At 48.6% G+C, this 20191-nt stretch overlaps 1 protein-coding gene across 2 annotated transcripts in view; it reads right to left on the reverse strand.

Annotated features, from left to right (window-relative positions):
- Positions 1 to 20191, reverse strand: part of WDR47 (WD repeat domain 47) — a 114189-nt gene that overhangs the window by 19329 nt on the left and 74669 nt on the right. For both annotated transcript variants that reach the window (XM_075322049.1, XM_075322050.1), the window contains exons 10-13: positions 3996 to 4159; positions 3748 to 3917; positions 3223 to 3393; positions 2464 to 2595 (exon numbers count right to left, since the gene is read on the reverse strand). In XM_075322049.1, the coding sequence (XP_075178164.1) occupies positions 2464 to 2595; positions 3223 to 3393; positions 3748 to 3917; positions 3996 to 4159 (637 nt within the window). The remainder of the gene's footprint in view (positions 1 to 2463; positions 2596 to 3222; positions 3394 to 3747; positions 3918 to 3995; positions 4160 to 20191) is intronic.

Raw genomic sequence — 20191 nt, forward strand, 5'->3', positions numbered from 1 at the left:
AGCCTGAAGAGGACTATACAATGACTGCAGCTATTCCTAGTTTATGAGAGCAGAAAAAAGTATTTTCAGCTTACCATGATATATGGTCCCCGGAAAAATTTGCGCTGCACAGATCCTCCAGCATAGCCCAGTCTGGAACCAACAGTGAGTCAATAAGGGGAGGAAGGGGGCAGGGAAAAATGGAATCCAGCACCAAAAATTGTTTTATATAAAAATCAAAAATTTATTGAGACATAGAAGTTAAAAATATGAAAACAGCAAAAGGGGGGAAACGGGTATCAATGTCCTTACGCGTTTCGGACAGGAGGTTAAAAACATGTCCTTATTCATACGTAAAAACCTGGTGCTGGATTCCATTTTTCCCTGCCCCCTTCCTCCCTTTATTGACTCACTCCTAGTTTATGAGACTCAACAACAGAAAAAGTTTAGCAATGGCTGAGGGCAGCACAGAATGGTATTATGGGGTCTCCTGTGGACCCCTGGCTGCAGGTTCTGCACCCCATCTCTAGTTAATGCAATGTAGCCACTAAATGGGATAATAATGACATCCTTAATCCCGTGGCGACATCTGCAACATATCAACTACAGGAGATGTACAAAATAAATCTCTAAATGGTCTGAAAATTCACGCAGATGGTCTCTCCCAAGTTCAATAAAACCCATTTAGAGGGTTAGCAATCTTCCTTGTAAAATACTATATAAAGGGTTAGTGTTATCAATGTAAAATAAAGGTCAATACAATTGCCTGCCTGCATCAGAAAATTATTTTTCCTACTTTATGGAAAATTTAGTCTATTTAAAAAAATACTGACATTTGTACAGTGTGCACAAGGCCTAAACCTGACAATTACCAATTCCCAAGCTGATGGTTGGGCTGCGTTCACATGTAGCAGTCATGGTTCGTTTTCTTTTTTGCCATAATCATTGTAGAACTATAGCAACTTATGGCAATAAAACACAGAGTGGCCACGAGGTGCGAACACAGCTCTAAAGAGGCATAAAAAGTAAGATGTCTGTAATGCTCAGAATGATTTAGCAAGTAGAAAACTTTTCCATTCTTTCCAAATTGTTCAACTTAGTCAAAAAGTTGAAAGAAAGTATAGAACAAGCTCCAAACCTCTTACAACCAATGAAAGACTTTTTTGATGATGGTTAACTTTTATCCATCAGCCTCACATTTATATATTAGTTCATTGAGTTGTCAGAATACCGGTCATTTATTGTGGATGTGGCGTAATATTATAGTTACATATTGCCATTTGTCCTTATTTTGATATGGCTCTGATAATCGAGCCAATTACATATACATACACACATATTCACATATGAAACTTCTAAATGTTCAGTGTGTAGAATATAAAGGCTCAAACCCGAAGCCCAAACCAGTTGGATTTTTTTTAGATGATTTCATACTTTGCGTTCTGCGTCTTTAAGGCAGCACTTAAAGGTTTGCCACATTGTATCATATTCACAGTTTTATAGATTACTAGAAATAGGCCCAATGCTATCGCATCGGGAGTGCGGTGAAATAAACATCTGTCGGTGCTTAGTGGAGGTGACAGGAGCAGTGGACATGTGTCACACTGATTGCACTTTCCAATATATCTGTTGTATGTGATCAGTCTGCACTTGTGTATTGTATGTGTTGCGTCATTTCACCTCTTTCACCCTTGTGCACTGTCTCTTCCTTGTTGTGTGCTGTATATTGGTATCTGGTGATGTGTTTCTTGAGCTGTGTTCACTATATGGTGTCTCCTGTGTGTGCTCTGTGTGTGTTTACACTATATGATCTCTTGTAAGCTGTTGTGACCATCATTGGAAAAACAGACATACCCGGCCACGCCTCCTTACTGCTCTCTGACATCACAAATGTGTAATTTAAAACACCAACCCCTCATTATACCTGGATGTGGTATGGGTAGCACAATGTTAGACTGGGAACAGAATTGTGCTTACTCAGCCCACAATTTGGACTCTGCCTGCACTTTTGTCCCTGGTTACCATGGCTATGATGTGGGCGCGAACTGCGGCTGCACAACTGATAGTGCTGCAGTGCATTGTGTGATAAGGTCACATCCGCAACTGGCAATTATGTATGTAGATACTTAGCTGCGATTCCAGAGACCATCGACAAGCAGAGGAAGCTCAAAGCTCACATCACATCTTGTATCTAGTCTGAACCATCTGACGCTAATTTGCTCCATGGAGCTGTGCCCCGTGTACATATAATACATACATATACATAAAATGAGGGGCATAAAACCCGTATTTTCCTTTCATCATTATATATATGGTTCTAATAACTACTCTTAAAGATCATATTTTTTTCGTCTCCTGAGGTTCCGTTTCTTGTTATTAACTTTTACTATGCCAGATCATTTTGTTCTCTCGTAGGGTAGGGAATGGTAAATTTAGAAGAAGCTGACATGTAAGTACAACTATATATAGAAGTCACTAGTTTACCTGTTCCATGGAACGTAGTGCCAATCACTCGAACACAGCTGGGAACACGGAGATCCCAAAATCGGACAGTCTTATCTTGGGACCCTGATGCAATCATCCAACCGCTCCATGTGTAAAGAGCCAAGATGTGCCCTACCACACACAGGGGAAAAAAATAGTCTTCATTACTAGGTTCAGTAGGACATTAATGAATGTAAAATACAAGTCCGCTCACAGATCAAAACTTTATCAGACAGTTTCCTATATGTGGTGTGCACAGAAGGAATCAGAGACTAACAAGCCAATGGTCCTCTATACAGTCTGCATTCTTCAATTAAAGCACCATTTCAGTGTTTTTTTTATTCCAGCACTGCAGTGGTGCTTTAAATGCAAGTCACCTGCACTCGATCTTACACTTGCCTGCCATCGTCTTCACCTGTTTCTCGCCCCCGTCTATCTCCTGTGATTTGTGACCTGATGGCGGCTCCAGTGTTTCATGGAGTATGCTGGAGGTCACAAGTCTATGGGAGCCTTGTTATGTTTCTCGAGTTGTATTGAGACCTTGGTTACAGTCACAAGAGGGCACCGCAGGACTTTAGCGTCACCGAAGAAGGATGAAAATCATTGGAGGGAAAGTAAAGAGCTGGAGCAAGGGACTTAGATTTAAAGCACCACTCCAGCATTAAGAAAAACAAGAACAAGCTGGAGTGGTGCTTTAATGGGTGCTCAGAAGGACTGAAGTGTTGGGTGTACCTGATGTGCCACTGAGGTAATGCTTACCTGTGTGCCCACTTAATGCATGAAGTCCCTGGCCACGCTGGCAGTCTGTAGTGTAGATATTACAATCTCCTGCTCCTGCACTGATCAGTATCGCACCACCGCTCTCTGGCCCTTCCATGAAGGCCAAGTCTCTAATCGTTCCATCATGCATGCTGAATTCCAAGTCTGGACCTGAAATGGCAATATTGTGAATTACAGGCTCCAGTGGGAGGATTCATTTCAGCTGCCAGAAAGCAAATATGCCATACTGTACTGTCTATACGGGGTGGGGGGATAGAGTGTGCATCTCCAATATGGTTACCCTGGGGGCAATTAAAGGAAAGAAAAAAGGATCAACAATGCTCCACATTACATTGAGCTTCAGCATCTGTTCCTTCCCATTCATTCCCAGAATCAGCTCCCTTTCCCCATTAGATCATAAATATTAGGAAATACCTTATTGGATGCAGCACAGACTATTACATATTACTAATGTCAGGCAAGGGGTGCAGGGTGACACCCAATGTTACATGCACTCAGTCTTACCTGTCGCATTGCAGGTTTCAGCATTAAAAGGCAGCACCTTGACATACTTGTCATTAGACCCTGTGGCAAGTAGCTGCCCACAAGGGCTCCAGGCCACACAGTAAATGGAGCCCTTGTGGTGTTTGTTCCTCTTAAATCGAACTGGTGGCTGCGTCGGACTGGTCGGGACACTGAAACAAATAATATAACAATTAATAATAAGATAGCTGAACACTGCTGACGGCCGCTGGAAATGTCAGATCTGTTACCTGGCAGTATCCAATGCATCAGGGTACGCACAAACCCTAAGAGTTTTAGAATTTGATCCAACAGCATAAAGTGATCCGCTGGGGTGAAAGGCTACCGCACGGACCGCCTGTGTATCCTCCATTGTTGTGAGGCAGATAAATTGTTGTTTTGCTTTTTCGTCTGCCTGTTAAAGCAAAAAATAAATAAATATATAACGGAAAAATTGAATGGGAAGGATCCATGTGCAAACGTTGAATGGATTTCTCCTCTCACTTCGGAATCGGACACTAATAGGTGTGGATAAGGATGCATGAACAGGTGCCACCAGCCAGGACGAGCACACGGCCAACAACTATTATATACAAGTCCCACGCTAATAACCAGAAAATGTACAAATATCTTCGGAACCTAATGCTCAAACTCCCCCTTATGGGACAGCTGGAAATAGCCAAGTGCTACACTCAGGCGTCCTATAGGCACTGAATGAAGCAACAGCCGAGAATACATATCTCTGCTCTGTTCAGGACGGGGCAGCAAAGCCCCATTCCCAGGGCTCACCAGCCCCGCTATCGGGATCATTAAGGGTCCCTGTGTTCAGACCAGCCATCAGCAATTTATACCCTATACCTATGGATAAGGATTACCTGGTTTTTTTTTTCCCATCATAGGTCGAAGTGTATTTTCATCATAGGTTGCTAAAGAAAGTAAGAAGAAGGCTCATGAGCGGAGCCTGCATCATACCAGCCAGCGCCTGCAGCGAGCGGAGTTTACACTGATCACTGCAATTTATTTAGTTACATGTTGCGATCACTTTAAAACATCAACATTGAAATGACGTAATTTCCGGGCAGCATACACCGGCTCCGATCAGTCTCTGCACAATACGATGAGGAAGCCGTGGACCTGATGAAAGACTTTGTAAATGCAATGTTAGTCTTCATGTGGGGCTCAACCACAACATTAGCTTCAAAAGGTGAGCCACGTGTTCTCCATTTACTGCCATATTGTGGTATGGCAGTACAAAGATTAAGCGATTGAGAGATCAAAACTTCAAACTCAAAAAAACATGTTTACATTTATATAAAATCACCCATTCAACAGTAAAGAAATTCAAACATTTAAAAATAATAAACATTTTTAGTATCATCATATTCAAAAAGTCTGTACAAAATGGAAAGTTTGTTACCGTACATTAAAGGCCAGTAATTTTTCATTTGCCGCACTTCCACGGCCTGTATGAACATTCACCACGCCATAATACACACTATGTTTGGAGGCCAAAATGCACCCCAAAACACCATGCCAACAGTGATATTTGGTAATTTGGTATTTGTGGGAACATCATGGTGTGGGGCCATTTTTCAGCATATGGCACTGGCAAACTTCAGGTCATTGCAGGAAGGATGAATAGACAAATGTACCGAGACTTTCTTGATAAAAATCTGCTGTCATCTACCAGGATGATGATGAAACAAGAGTGGACATTTCAGCAAGACAGTGATCCCAAACACACAGTCTAGGAACCACTCTATTGGTTTCAGAGAAAGAAAATAAAGGTGTTAGAATGGGCGAGCTGATCAACTGACCTGAATCCAATAGAAAATTTATGGAAGAAAGTAAAGCTCAGAGTTGTCATGCTCCCAGTCCGACCGCGCCGCTCCCTGCCGAGCCCGCTCTCCTGCTACCCTGTCCAGACCTTTTCCCAGTCAGCTCCGGCTCCGCGCCGTTCACTCACTGCAGCCACCTGCGCTCCAGCGTCCTGCCTCTCCTCCTGTGGTCTCGGCTCTAACTTCCGGGTAGCGGCCCTCACACATGCACACTAGGGGGCACTCGCGTGCACTCACCTAGACTTAAAGAGCTAGCACAGCTGTTCAGAATATCACTAATAAGTAACCTTGGGTATTTAAGACTTGCTAATCCTCATGGCCAGTGCTTATTCAACGTGTCCCTGTAGCTTGTCTCTTGTACTAGTTGTTCAGGTCCCTCTGTGCCTGTGCTTGGTGTAACTCTGTCTCTGCTTGCAGATCCTGAGTACCGTTCTGAGCACACACTCCAGTCTGATCCCAGTAACCAGCACCAGTCTCTGCTCCTGGACTTCAGCCTAATCCCTGTGACCTGTACCAGTCTCAGTTCTGGACTTGTGCGTGATCCCGTTAACCTGTACCTGGTCCAGATCGAATCCTGCATCCAGCATCTCTTGCATCTAGGCCCTCTGCAGTTACGCCTGACAGGTGCATAGTCCAGCGGGTCCACTCCCAGGACTAACATTACAAGAGTTAATAAAAAAAAGCCCACTGGACCTTGAGGATTTGAAGAGTGCTTGTGTTAAAGTATGGACCAAATCACACCTGAGCAATGCAGGTGACTAGTTTGTCCATAAAGGAGGAGTCTTTAAGCTTCATCTGCAACAAAGGATTTTGAATGAAGTATTAAATAAATATCAGAAAGGGTGCTTTCACATTGCATTTTGTCCCTTTTTCACTATTAAAGCCCCTGGAAAACGGGATTCTGATGTATACAGCGACAGGGCCATTGGCCATAATGGTGCAGATGAAGTCACCATGTGCTGTGTCATGCACCATTTTCTGGCATATATGCCTACTGGAGGTGGACATCCAGATGCAGTATGGGGGGGCAGTGTGAAAGCACCCCAAGCGTGTTCAGTGTCATTTCAAATTATTAACCCCTTAATGACCAAGGATGTACTGGTACGTTCTTGATCGCCTCCCTCTGGTTACCACTGGCTTCGGCGGCGAGCCCGCGGTATTCCCTGCATATGTTTGCTAATCTGATCAGCAGACATATGCGGCTTACAGGCACGGGTGGATCCTTTGATTGCACTCTCAAACACTGACAGCACGATTTAAAGGGCCACGGTGGGGATCGTGGTGTTCCCCGCTGCTATTAGCAGCCCCATGACGTGACACTGTGTTGTCATGGTAGCGCAGGGTCTGCTGACGACCCCTGATGCTGCCATGACTCACTTCCTGTGAGACAACAGAGCACTGGCACTTACAGGAGATAAGAGCGATGCTGCTCTGATCAGCAGAAATGCACAGGTGAACGGACACTGCAGTGATAAAGTCCCCTAGGGGAGTAGTAAAAGAAATAAATAACTAAATAAAAAAAAGTTTAATAAAAAATATGGAAGAACCCTAAAAAAGTTCAAATCATCCCCCATTCGGCCCATTGAAAATAAAAGTTAAAAAAAATTAAAAATACACATTTGGTATCACCTCATTAAGAAATGCCTGTTCTATGAAAATATAAAATCAATCTGATCACGGAGTGGCGAGAAAAAAATTCCAAATGCCAAAATTATGTTTTTTGATTGCCAAAACATTTCTTTAAAATGCAATAACAGGTGATCAACATATTGCATATATGCAAAAATGGTGCAATTAAAAACGTCAGCTCAATACGCAAAAAATAATCGAACACTGACTCCAAATCCTCAAAAATGGAACGTTACGGGTCTCAGGAAATGGTGTCAAAAGCGCTATTCTTTTTTTTGGACAAACCTCCGAATTTTGTTTCAGCCCTTAAATAAACGTAAAAGTATACAGATTTGGTATTTACGAACTCGCATCGACCTGAGGCATCATACTGATATGTCAGTTTTACCATATAGTGAACACTGAATAAAAATTAAAAAAAAAAACACCACTGTGGAATTTCACTTTTTTCACGATTTCTCCACATTTGGAATTTTTTTTCCCATTTTCCAGTAAACTATATGGTGAATCTAATGGCTTCACTCAAAAGTACAAGTTCTGCAAAAAATAGTCCCTCATATGGCAATATTGACGGAAAAATAAAAAAAAGTTAAGGCTCTCGGAAGAAGGGAAGGAAAAAATGAAAATGAAAAACGGAAAATCACCTGGAGGTGAAGAGGTTACACATCAGTAAATTTATGGCCATCTACGGTGTTTGGATAATTGTTACCGATATCTGGAGAGAAGAAGGGAATTTTGTTTACTTACCGTAAATTCCTTTTCTTCTAGCTCTAATTGGGAGACCCAGACAATTGGGTGTATAGGCTATGCCTCCGGAGGCCGCACAAAGTATTACACTCAAAAGTGTTAAGCCCCTCCCCTTCTGCCTATACACCCCCCGTGCTCCCACGGGCTCCTCAGTTTTGGTGCAAAAGCAAGAAGGAGGAAAAAGAATTATAAACTGGTTTAAAGTAACTTCAATCCGAAGGAATATCGGAGAACTGAAACCATTCAACATGAACAACATGTGTACACAAAAAAACAGGGGCGGGTGCTGGGTCTCCCAATTAGAGCTAGAAGAAAAGGAATTTACGGTAAGTAAACAAAATTCCCTTCTTCTTTGTCGCTCTATTGGGAGACCCAGACAATTGGGACGTCCAAAAGCAGTCCCTGGGTGGGTAAAATAATACCTCGTAAGAGAGCCGTAAAACGGCCCTTTCCTACAGGTGGGCAACCGCCGCCTGAAGGACTCGTCTACCTAGGCTGGCATCCGCCGAAGCATAGGTATGCACCTGATAGTGTTTCGTGAAAGTGTGCAGGCTCGACCAGGTAGCCGCCTGACACACCTGCTGAGCCGCAGCCTGGTGCCTCAAAGCCCAGGACGCGCCCACGGCTCTGGTAGAATGGGCCCTCAGCCCTGATGGAACCGGAAGCCCAGCCGAACGGTAAGCTTCGATAATTGGCTCCTTGATCCACCGAGCCAGGGTTGATTTGGAAACCTGTGACCCTTTACGCTGGCCAGCGACAAGGACAAAGAGTGCATCCGAGCGGCGCAAGGGCGCCGTACGAGAAATGTAGAGTCTGAGTGCTCTCACCAAATCTAACAAGTGCAAATCCTTTTCACATTGGTGAACTGGATGAGGATAAAAAGAAGGTAAGGAGATATCCTGATTGAGATGAAAGGAGGATACCACCTTAGGGAGAAAATCCGGAACCGGACGTAGAACCACCTTGTCCTGGTGAAACACCAGGAAAGGGGCTTTGCACGACAATGCTGCTAGCTCAGACACTCTTCCGAAGAGAAGTGACTGCTACTAGAAAAAACCACTTTCTGCGAAAGTTGTGAGAGGGAAATATCTCTCATTGGCTCGAATGGTGGTTTCTGAAGAACCATCAGAACCCTGTTTAGATCCCAGGGTTCTAACAGCCTCTTGTAAAGTGGAACGATGTGACAAACCCCCTGCAGGAACGTGCGTACCTGTGGAAGCCTGGCTAGGCGCTTCTGGAACAACACAGAGAGCGCTGAGACTTGTCCCTTAAGGGAGCCGAGCGACAAACACTTTTCCAGTCCAGATTGAAAGAAGGACAGAAAAGTGGGCAAGGCAAAAGGCCAGGGAGAAAAAACCCTGAGCAGAGCACCACGACAGGAAAATTTTCCACTTCCTGTGGTAGATCTTGGCGGACGTTGGTTTCCTAGCCTGTCTCATAGTGGCAAAGACGTCTTGAGATAACCCTGAAGACGCTAGGGTCCAGGACTCAATGGCCACACAGTCAGGTTGAGGGCCGCAGAATTCAGATGGAAAAAACGGCCCTCGAGATAGCAAGTCTGTTTGGTCTGGTAGTGTCCACGGTCGGCCGACCGTGAGATGCCACAGATCCGGGTACCACGACCACCTTGGCCAGTCTGGAGCGACGAGGATGGCGCGGCGGCAGTCGGTCCTGATCTTGCGTAACACTCTGGGCAACAGTGCCAGCGGAGGAAACACATAAGGGAGCTGAAACTGCGACCAATCCTGAACTAAGGCGTCTGCCGCCAGAGCTCTGGGATCTTGAGACCGTGCCATGAACATTGGTACCTTGTTGTTGTGCCGGGACGCCATGAGGTCGACGTCCGGCACCCCCCAGCAGCAACAGATCTCCTGAAACACGTCCGGGTGAAGGGACCATTCCCCTGCGTCCATGCCCTGGCAACTGAAATAATCTGCTTCCCAGTTTTCCACGCCTGGGATGTGAACTGCGGATATGGTGGATGCCGTGGCTTCCACCCACATCAAAATCCGCCGGACTTCCTGGAAGGCTTGCCGGCTGCGTGTGTCGCCTTGGTGGTTGAAGTATGCCACCGCTGTGGAATTGTCCGACTGAATTCGGATCTGCTTGCCCTCCAGCCACTGCTGGAACGCTTTCTGGGCAAGATACACTGCCCGTATGTCCAGCACGTTGATCTGAAGCGAGGACTCTTGCTGGGTCCACGTACCCTGAGCCCTGTGGTGGAGAAAAACCGCTCCCCACCCTGACAGACTCGCGTCTGTCGTGACTACTTCCCAGGATGGGGGTAGGAAGGATATCCCCTTCGATAATGAAGTGGGAAGGAGCCACCACCGAAGGGAAGCTTTGGTCGCCTGAGAGAGGGAGACGGTCCTGTCGAGGGACGTCGGCTTCCTGTCCCATTTGCGTAGGATGTCCCATTGAAGGGGACGCAGGTGAAACTGCGCGAAAGGGACTGCCTCCATTGCTGCCACCATCTTCCCCAGGAAGTGCATGAGGCGCCTCAAGGAGTGTGACTGGCCTTGAAGGAGAGATTGTACCCCTTTCTGTAGTGACTACTGCTTGATCAGCGGAAGCTTCACTATCGCTGAGAGCGTATGAAACTCCATGCCAAGATATGTCAGCGATTGGGCCGGTGTCCGATTTGACTTTGTAAAATTGATGATCCACCCGACACCCTGGAGAGTCTCCAGGGAAGCGTCGAGGCTGCGTTGGCATGCCTCTTGAGAGGGTGCCTTGATCAGTATCCAAGTACGGGATCACCGAGTGACCCTGAGAGTGGAGGACCGCTACTACAGTAGCCATAACCTTGGTAAAAACCCGTGGGGCTGTTGCCAGGCCGAACGGCAGTGCCATGAACTGCAGGTGTTCATTTCCTATGGCGAAGCGCAAGAAGCGCTGGTGCTCTGGAGCAATCGGTACGTGGAGATAAGCATCTTTGATATCGATCGACGCAAGGAAATCTCCTTGGGACATTGAGGCGATGACGGAGCGGGGGGATTCCATCCTGAACAGTCTGGTTTTTTACATGTTTGTTGAGCAGTTTCAGGTCCAGGACCGGGCGGAAAGACCCGTCCTCCTTTGGGACCACAAACAAGTTGGAGAAAAAACCGTGGCTCAGTTGCTGAAGAGGAACCGGGATCACCACTCCTTCTGCCTTCAGAGTGCGCAGCGCCTGCAGAAGAGCCTCGGCTCGCTAGTGAGGCGGGGATGACCTGAAGAATCGAGTCGGGGGACGAGAGATGAACTCTATCTTGTAACCGTGAGACAGAATGTCTCTCACCCAGCGGTCTTTTATTTGTGGCAGCCAGGTGTCGCAAAAGCGGGAAAGCCTGCCACCGACCGCGGATGCTACTAGAGGAAGTCGAAAGTCATGAGGAAGCCGCTTTGTTAGCGGCGCCTCCGGTGGCCTTTTAAGGACGTGACTTAGACCGCCATGCATCAGAGTTCCTTTGTACTTTCTGAGACCTTTTGGACGAGGAGAATTGGGACCTGCCCGCGCCCTGAAAGGACCGAAACCTCGACTGCCCTCTCCTCCGTTGGAGTATGTCCTGTTTGGACTGGGGTAAGGATGTATCCTTTCCCTTGGATTGTTTGATGATTTCATCCAGACGCTCGCCAAACAGCCTGTCGCCAGAAATTGGCAAACTGGTTAAGCGCTTTTTGGAAGCAGAATCTGCCTTCCATTCCCGTAGCCACAAGGCCCTGCGGAGTACCACCGAATTGGCGGCCGCGACCACCGTACGGCTCGCAGAGTCCAGGACAGCAATAATAGCGTAAGACGCAATTGCCGAGGTCTGGGTGGTAATGGATGCCACTTGTGGCGCGGCCGTGCATGTGGCTGCTTCAATTTGTGCTTGACCTGCTGAGATAGCTTGTACCGCCCATACAGCTGCGAATGCTGGGGCAAAAGAAGCTCCGATAGCTTCATAGATGGATTTCAACCAGAGCTCCATCTGCCTGTCAGTGGCATCCTTGAGCGAGGCCCCCTCGTCCACTGCAAGAATGGATCTAGCCGCCAGTCTGGAGATTGGAGGATCCACTTTGGGACACTGAGTCCAACCTTTAACCACGTCAGGGGGAAAAGGATAACGTGTATCCTTAAGGCGCTTAGAAAAAACGCTTATCTGGACAAGCATGATGATTCTGGACTGCCTCTCTGAAATCAGAGTGGTCTAGAAACATACTCGGTGTAAGAGAAGCTGACTCCTCCGCCGGAGGAGCTGAGGGAGAAATATCCAGCATTTGATCGATGGACGCAATAAGAACATTCAGTATGGCGTCCCCGTCTGGAGTATTAAGATTGAGAGCGCCCTCAGGATCAGAATCCTGATCAGCTGTCTCCGCATTATCACCAGAGATTCCCCCCGCTGAGACCCTGAACAATATGATGTCGAGGGAAATTCTAAGCGAGCCCGCTTAGTCGGTCTGGGGCTGGGGTTTAAGTCAGAACCCTCAGCCTGGGATGTATGAGATACCCCGGGAGGACATTGTTGGTCCAACTGAGGGGGGCCAGGGAACAATGATTCAACAGAGTCCCTTTGCTGAGATACCGGCCTGGACTGCAAGGCTTCTAGTATCTTAGCCATAGTCTCAGAGAGTTTTGCAAACTCCGTCCCCGTCACTAGGACAGTGTCAACAGGTGGCTCCCCCTGGGCCCCTCTTAGCAGAGGCCCTGGCTAAAGAAGTGTCACCGGGGCCGAACATGCACACAATGAGGGTTAATGGAACCTGCCGGCAGCTGGGTCGTACAAGCGCCGCAGGCAGCATAATAAGCCTGTGTTTTTGGCACCCCTGCCTTTTGTGGGCGCCATGCTATTGTTTTCCCTGAGTAACACACTAGGGTATATAGCCAGAATGAACTGTGCTCATACAGTGTAAAATATATACTAAAAACAAATAATGTATCAGTACACTACAGCACCATGAGGCTAGCACCACAGGTGCTGCTTACCATCCGCCTAAAGCGGTTATGAGGCCACCAGAGACCGTGTCTGGGTCTCTCAGGGTTTGTCCCTCTCTGCAGCGTCGTAGGAGCTGACAGGAAATGGCTGCGGCGTCCTGACGAGAGGAGGGAGCCGTGGGCGTAGCCGAGGTGCTCACACTGTGCACAGTGAGGGGGGTGGAGTATGGAAATCATATTCCAGCCCTCAGTGCTGCTCTTCCGTGCAGCGTCCCGCCCTTCCCCTGCCTGTCAGGGCTGAGGGCGGGAGAAAGGGAAACTAGGCCGCAAGCCAAGCCGGGGACTCTAGTATAAGCGTGGCCACCGTAAAAGCGCGGCCAACGCCGAAGTCCCCGGCGAACTACAAGTCCCAGCCGCGCCGCAGTTTCCCATGGCAGCGGCGGTTAGCGCGGTAGCCCCTACATATAAACACACTCAGCGACGCTGAGTGTGTAATGGCACAGTTTAACCCGGTCCCCCGGTGCACTAGCACACCCAGCAAAGCTGAGGTGTTGCCGTGCGCGGTCCCCACAGGGATACAGAGTACCTTCACGTAGCAGGGCCATGTCCCTGAACGGTACCCGGCTCCTATCCAGCAGTCTCCACAGGAGTTGTGGATGAAGCACGGTCTCAGTGCCTGGAGACCGATAGGATCCCACTTCACCCAGAGCCCTGAGGGGGATGGGGAAGGAAAGCAGCATGTGGGCTCCAGCCTCCGTACCCGCAATGGATACCTCAACCTTAACAACACCGCCGACAAGAGTGGGGTGAGAAGGGAGCATGCTGGGGGCCCTATATGGGCCCACTTTTCTTCCAACCGACATAGTCAGCAGCTGCTGCTGACTAATTTGTGGAGCTGTGCTGTGCGTGTCTGACCTCCTTCGCACAAAGCAAAAAACTGAGCAGCCCGTGGAAGCACGGGGGGTGTATAGGCAGAAGGGGAGGGGCTTTACACTTTTAGTGTAATACTTTGTGCGGCCTCCGGAGGCATAGCCTATACACCCAATTGTCTGGGTCTCCCAATAGAGCGACAAAGAAATTCATGTCAATAACACCTTTAGAAATATATTTTCTTAGAAAAGTGGAGACATGTTCAATACTTATTTCACTCGCTATATGTAAAGGAAGCCCAAAATATTAATACACTTAAAACACCACTGTTTTAAACAATTTACAAAATGTCACAATTAAAAATCCTGAAATTAAATTTTGAAAAACATTGCATCTTCTGTGAGACATTACTACTTCTTTTTTTTAACCCCTTAACAACTGAGGGGTATAGGTGTAATCACCTGCAGTTGCTACGGGCAGCCGGAGGCGATTCCTGCACGTCAGCTGATCTGAACATCTGACATGTGTGCCTCGCAGGGACAGGTGGATCCGCCATCCACCCACTTCTGTATGCCCCTTAAATCGAACAGTCAAAATGTGACAGCGCAATGTAAAATGCCAGCCACCGTAAATCTTCACTCACCCGAATCCATCGGCGGTGCCATGATGTGATCACTGTGAGCTGATGGTTGCCATGGTAGCATAGGGTCATGTGAGGACTCCTGTAGCTAACATGACTCACTTCCTGTAACACTGAGCAGACCAGCCACTGTTACAGAAGACGAGCATTTGTCCTGTTCTGAGCTGTGCAGATCTGATCAAGAGAAATTAACCAGCGATCAGACTGCTGATCCTCATTGTCCCCTAGGGGGACTAGTAAAAAAGTTAAAAAAAAAAAGTTTTAAAAATTTTTAAAAAAAATGTAAAAAAAAAAAACCTAAAAAAAAGTTCAAATCACCCCCCTTTCGCCCCATTGAAAATTAAAGGGTTAAAAAAAATATACACATATTTGGTATTGCCACGTTCAGAGATGCCCGATCTATCAAAATATCAATTCAATTGATCTGATCAGAAGACAGGTGTGGCGGCAAAAAATTTCCAAATGTCAAAATTACGTTTTTTGGCCGCCACAAATTTTGCGCAAAATGCAATAACAGGATATCAAAACGGAGCATCTGCGCAAAAATGGTACCATTAAATATGTCAGCTCAAGACAAAAAATACGCCATCACTGAGCCATAGATCCCGAAAAATAAGATCGCCATGGGTTGTGGAAAATGGCTCAAAGAGTGCATCACTTTTTTGTGGACAAACTTCTGATTTTTTTTTTTCTTTTTTAACCCCTTAGATAAAAGTAAACTTATACATGTTTGGTGTCTACGAACTCGCACCGACCTGAGGAATTACACAGACACACCCGTTTTACCATATAGTGAACACAGTGAATAAAATATCTCAAGAACAACCATGCAATTGCACTTTTTTTTTTGCAATTTTTTACGCACTTGAAAGTTTTTTGCCGTTTTCCAGTACACTATATGGTAAAATGTATGGTTTAATTTAAAACTACAACTTGCCCCGCAAAAAATAAGCCCTCACATGGTAAGATTGATGGAAAAAAGAGAATTTTGTTTACTTACCGTCAATTCTTTTTCTTATAGTTCCGTATTGGGAGACCCAGACATTGGGTGTATAGCTTCTGCCGCCGGAAGACACACAAAGTACTACACTAAAAAGTGTAGCTCCTCCCTCGGAGCCTATACACCCCCTGGAGAACCAGATCTAGCCAGTTTAGTGCAAAAGCTGAAGGAGAATAGCCACCCACAAGTAAAAACAGAACAAGAACCGGAACAACCGGAGACCTGTCCACGACAACAGCCGGTGATAACACGCGGAACAAGAAACTGCCAACAGGCAACAGGGAGGGTGCTGGGTCTCCCAATACGGAACTATAAGAAAAAGAATTTACGGTAAGTAAACAAAATTCTCTTTTTCTTTATCGTTCCTATGGGAGACCCAGACATTGGGACGCCTCAAAGCAGTCCATGGGTGGGAATAAACAGAAAAACTGAGAAGTAGGCAGAGCCTAACTTTACAAATGGGTGACAGCCGCCTGAAGGATGCGTCTGCGACTCTCCTGAGGGAAGTTATGGCCACTAGAAAGACCACTTTCTGTGAAAGACGAAACAAAGAAACCTCCCTAAGAGGCTCAAAGGGGGGTTTCTGCAAGGCCGTGAGGACCAAATTGAAGTCCCAGGGATCCAAGGGCCACCGGTAAGGCGGAATGATGTGAGACGCGCCCTGCATGAAGGTGCGGACCTGAGCCAGCCGGGCGATACGCCGCTGGAACAGCACTGACAGAGCCGAGACTTGTCCCTTGAGGGAATTGAGGGATAGTCCTAGCTGCAGACCGGACTGTAGAAAGGACAGAAGGGTCGGCAAGGAAAAAGGTCAAGGAGGATGGCCGGAAGAACGACACCAGGACAGGAAAATTTTCCAAGTCCTGTGATAGATTTTGGCCGGTGAAGACTTCCGGGCCCGAGTCATAGTGGAAATGACTTCAGGAGGAATACCAGAAGCCGTCAAGATCCAGGACTCAAGAGCCACGCCGTCAATCTGAGAGCCGCAGAATTCTGGCGGAAAAACGGACCTTGTGAGAGAAGGTCTGGACGGTCCGGAAGATGCCACGGCACCTCTACGGACAGATGGAGCAGGTCTGGGTACCAAGCTCGCCTGGGCCAGTCCGGAGCAATGAGGATGACCCGACGGCCCTCCATTCTGATCTTGCGCAGGACTCTGGGCAAGAGAGCTAGAGGGGGAAACACGTAGGACAGACGAAACTGGGACCAGTCTTGAACCAGAGCGTCCGCTGCGAAGGCCTGAGGATCGTGGGAGCGAGCCACGTAAATCGGAACCTTGTTGTTGTGACGGGATGCCATTAGGTCCACGTCCAGAGTGCCCCACTTGCGGCAGAGTAACTGAAACACTGCCGGATGCAGGGACCACTCGCCACTGTCCACGGTTTGACGGCTGAGATAATCTGCCTCCCAGTTTTCCACGCCTGGGATGTGGACTGCGGATATGGTGGACTTGGAGTCCTCCGTCCATTGAAGGATACGTTGTACCTCCAACATTGTCAGGCGGCTGCGTGTCCCGCCTTGGTGATTGATGTAGGCAACCGCTGTCGCGTTGTCTGACTGGACTCGGATGTGCTTGCCCGCCAATAGGTGGTGAAAAGCTAGGAGAGCCAGGAGCACGGCTCTGGTTTCCAGCACATTGATCGAGAGGGCTGACTCGGATGGAGTCCAAGTGCCCTGTGCTCGGTGGTGGAGACATACCGCTCCCCAGCCGGATAGACTGGCATCCGTGGTGAGGACCACCCAGGACGGAGCCAGGAAGGAGCGTCCCTGAGACAGAGAGAGGGGCCGAAGCCACCACTGAAGAGAGCTCCTGGTCTGTGGCGACAGAGCCACTAACCTGTGCAAGGGGGAAGGCCGCTTGTCCCAACAGCGGAGAATGTCCAGCTGCAGAGGACGCAGATGGAACTGGGCAAAGGGAACAGCCTCCATTGACGCCACCATCTGACCCAGCACCTGCATTAGGTGCCTGATCGAAATAACGGCGGGGCCTCAGCAGAGAGCGCACCGCCAGTTGGAGGGACTGCTGTTTGATCAAGGGCAACTTCACAAGTGCCGGCAGAGTCTCGAACTGCATCCCTAGGTACGTGAGCCTCTGGGTCGGAGTCAGAGTGGATTTGGGCAGATTGACCAGCCACCCGAATTGGGCTAGAGTGGCGAGAGTGAGCGAGACACTCCGCTGACAGTCTGCGCTGGATGAAGCCTTGACTAGAAGGTCGTCCAGGTAAGGAATCACTGCCAACCCCTGGAGGTGCAGAACCGCAATCACTGCTGCCATGACCTTGGTGAATACCCGAGGGGCCGTGGCTAACCCGAAGGGGAGAGCCACGAATTGGAAATGTTCCTCTCCGATTGCAAAACGTAGCCAACGCTGGTGAGAAACTGCAATTGGCACATGCAGATAGGCATCTCTGATGTCGATGGATGCCAGGAAATCCCCTTGGGTCATTGAGGCAATGACTGACCGCAGAGATTCCATGCGAAAATGCCGCACCCGAACATGCTTGTTGAGAAGCTTGAGATCCAGGATGGGCCGGAAGGAACCGTCCTTTTTGGGGACTAGGAAGAGATTTGAGTAGAAACCTCTGAACCGTTCCCGGGCGGGAACCGGTACAATTACTCCGTTGGCCTGCAAGGATGCCACGGCCTGAGAGAAGGCGGCGGCCTTGGAACAGGGGGGAGTTGACAGAAAAAATCTGTTTGGCGGGCTGAAAGAGAATTCTATCCTGTAGCCGTGGGAGATGACATCCCGCACCCACTGATCGGAGACGTGTTGAAATCACGCGTCGCCAAAGTGGGAGAGCCTGCCACCGACTAAGGACGTTGCTGGCGCGGACAGATAGTCAAGAGGAGGCTGCCTTAGTGGCAGCAGCTCCTGCGGTCTTCTGTGGACGCGCCTTTGTGCGCCAGTTGGATTTTTGGTCCTTGGCTGAGTTAGTGGACGAGGCCTAGGGCTTAGAGGACGACCAGTTGGAGGAACGAAAGGAACGAAACCTCGACTGGTTCCTACCATGGACAGGTTTCCTGGTTTTGGTTTGTGGCATGGAAGTACTCTTCCCGCTAGTAGCTTCCTTAATAATTTCATCCAGTTGTTCACCGAATAGCCTGGACCCAGCAAAAGGGAGCCCAGCAAGGTACTTCTTTGAAGAAGCATCTGCCTTCCACTCTCGAAGCCACAAGATCCTGCGGATAGCGAGGGAATTAGCCGAAGCCACCGCAGTGCGGTGAGAAGCCTCCAGCATGGCAGACATGGCATAGGATGAAAAAGCTGAAGCTTGGGAAGTTAAGGCAAAAATTTCGGGCATAGATTCCCTGGTGAGAGAATGCATCTCCTCTAGAGAAGCAGAGATGGCTTTGAGAGCCCACACTGCTGCAAAAGATGGTTAAAGAACACACTCTTTGTCCTCTTAGGCAAGGTAAACTGGTGCTTTTCTGCCAGAGAGGGTTGCTCCTCTGATACTTGCGGATTGAGATCCAGTACAGAATTAATGGACGCAATCAAATCACTAACATCTGAGTCACTTTCGGACAGATCAATGGGGCACATGGAGGTAGCCTCCGAGCCCCCTGTGAAGGCATCCTCCTCGTCCCGCGATTCAGCTTCTGAAACAGAGCCGCGGGACGAGGAAGGGGAGGGAGCCCTACGTCTCCTCTTAGGAGGACGGGGTCTGGGACCAGATGAAGAATCCTCTGTGAGCTCCGCTGAGAGAGCCCTAGCAGCAGAGGCACCCTGTGAACGAAAGACTGGGAGATTGACCTAGATAGGGATTCTACCCAAGCCGGGGGTTCAGCCACAGGAGCCGGAGCAGCCGGAGAGACCACTGAGGGTGCGATTCCAGGCTGAGGTATTGTCAGGTTAGAGCAGGCATCACAATGTGGATATGTGCTCGGTTCAGGCAGCACAAGTTTACATGCAGTGCATACTTAATAGCTTTGGAGCCTTGCTCCTCGTGTGAGACATGCTGCTGGAGTGGGGGCTCTGCCAGAATGACCCCCAGAGAGTATATACAGAGGTCCACAACCAGAGGTTGTGGCTTACCAGACCGCTGGAGCGGTGTTGTGTGCCCTCCAGATCCCAAAGCCCGGACCCCCAAGCACCTCAGCAGGGATGCTGCAGCCAGTGCTGATCGCAGAGAAAACGCTGATAAAATGGCGCCGGAGCGAGGAGAGGGGGCGGGACCAACTCTGAGAGCGGGATCTGGAGGGCCAAAGAGACTTACAGGGGAGGAGACATATACCCAGTGAGGAGTGTCTCTCCCCTGTGTAGAACGGCCGCTGGGCGGAGCCGCACTGTCCCTCTGCATGAATGACATGCGAGGGCAGTGAAACCAAAAGTAGGCCTCCGGCGAAGCCGGGGCCTAAATTTGAGCGGTGCGGCCGGCGCGCAGGCACCATCGGCGCGGTTCTCAGGCGACAGCCAGAGAACCGGCCGGAAATGTCAGAAAACTCACTCAGCACACTCTCCCACCATAATAAAGTACAGGGACCCCCAGAATATAAACGTCTCAGGTACTTAGCTTGCTGAGACGCAGGGTTCCAGATCCCTGGGGATGAGTGCTCCGTCCAGCAGGATCCTGAAGGGCTGCGGATGGAGACCGGTCTCCTGCAAAGCATGGAGAACCGTGCTGGCTCCCACTTCAAGCCAGAGCCCGAGGGATGGTGAAGGAGCGCGGCATGTAAGGCTCCAGCCTTGGAATCAACCTTAACAGCACCGCCGACACAGTGGGGTGAGAAGGGACATGCCGGGGGTCCAGACTTGGACCCGCTTTTCTTCAAACTCTTTCCAAAAATGAAAAATCAGATGAGAATGCATGTGTGGATGTATG

This window comes from Anomaloglossus baeobatrachus, chromosome 8, assembly GCF_048569485.1.
Source record: "Anomaloglossus baeobatrachus isolate aAnoBae1 chromosome 8, aAnoBae1.hap1, whole genome shotgun sequence".
Classification (NCBI taxonomy): Eukaryota; Metazoa; Chordata; class Amphibia; order Anura; family Aromobatidae; genus Anomaloglossus; species Anomaloglossus baeobatrachus.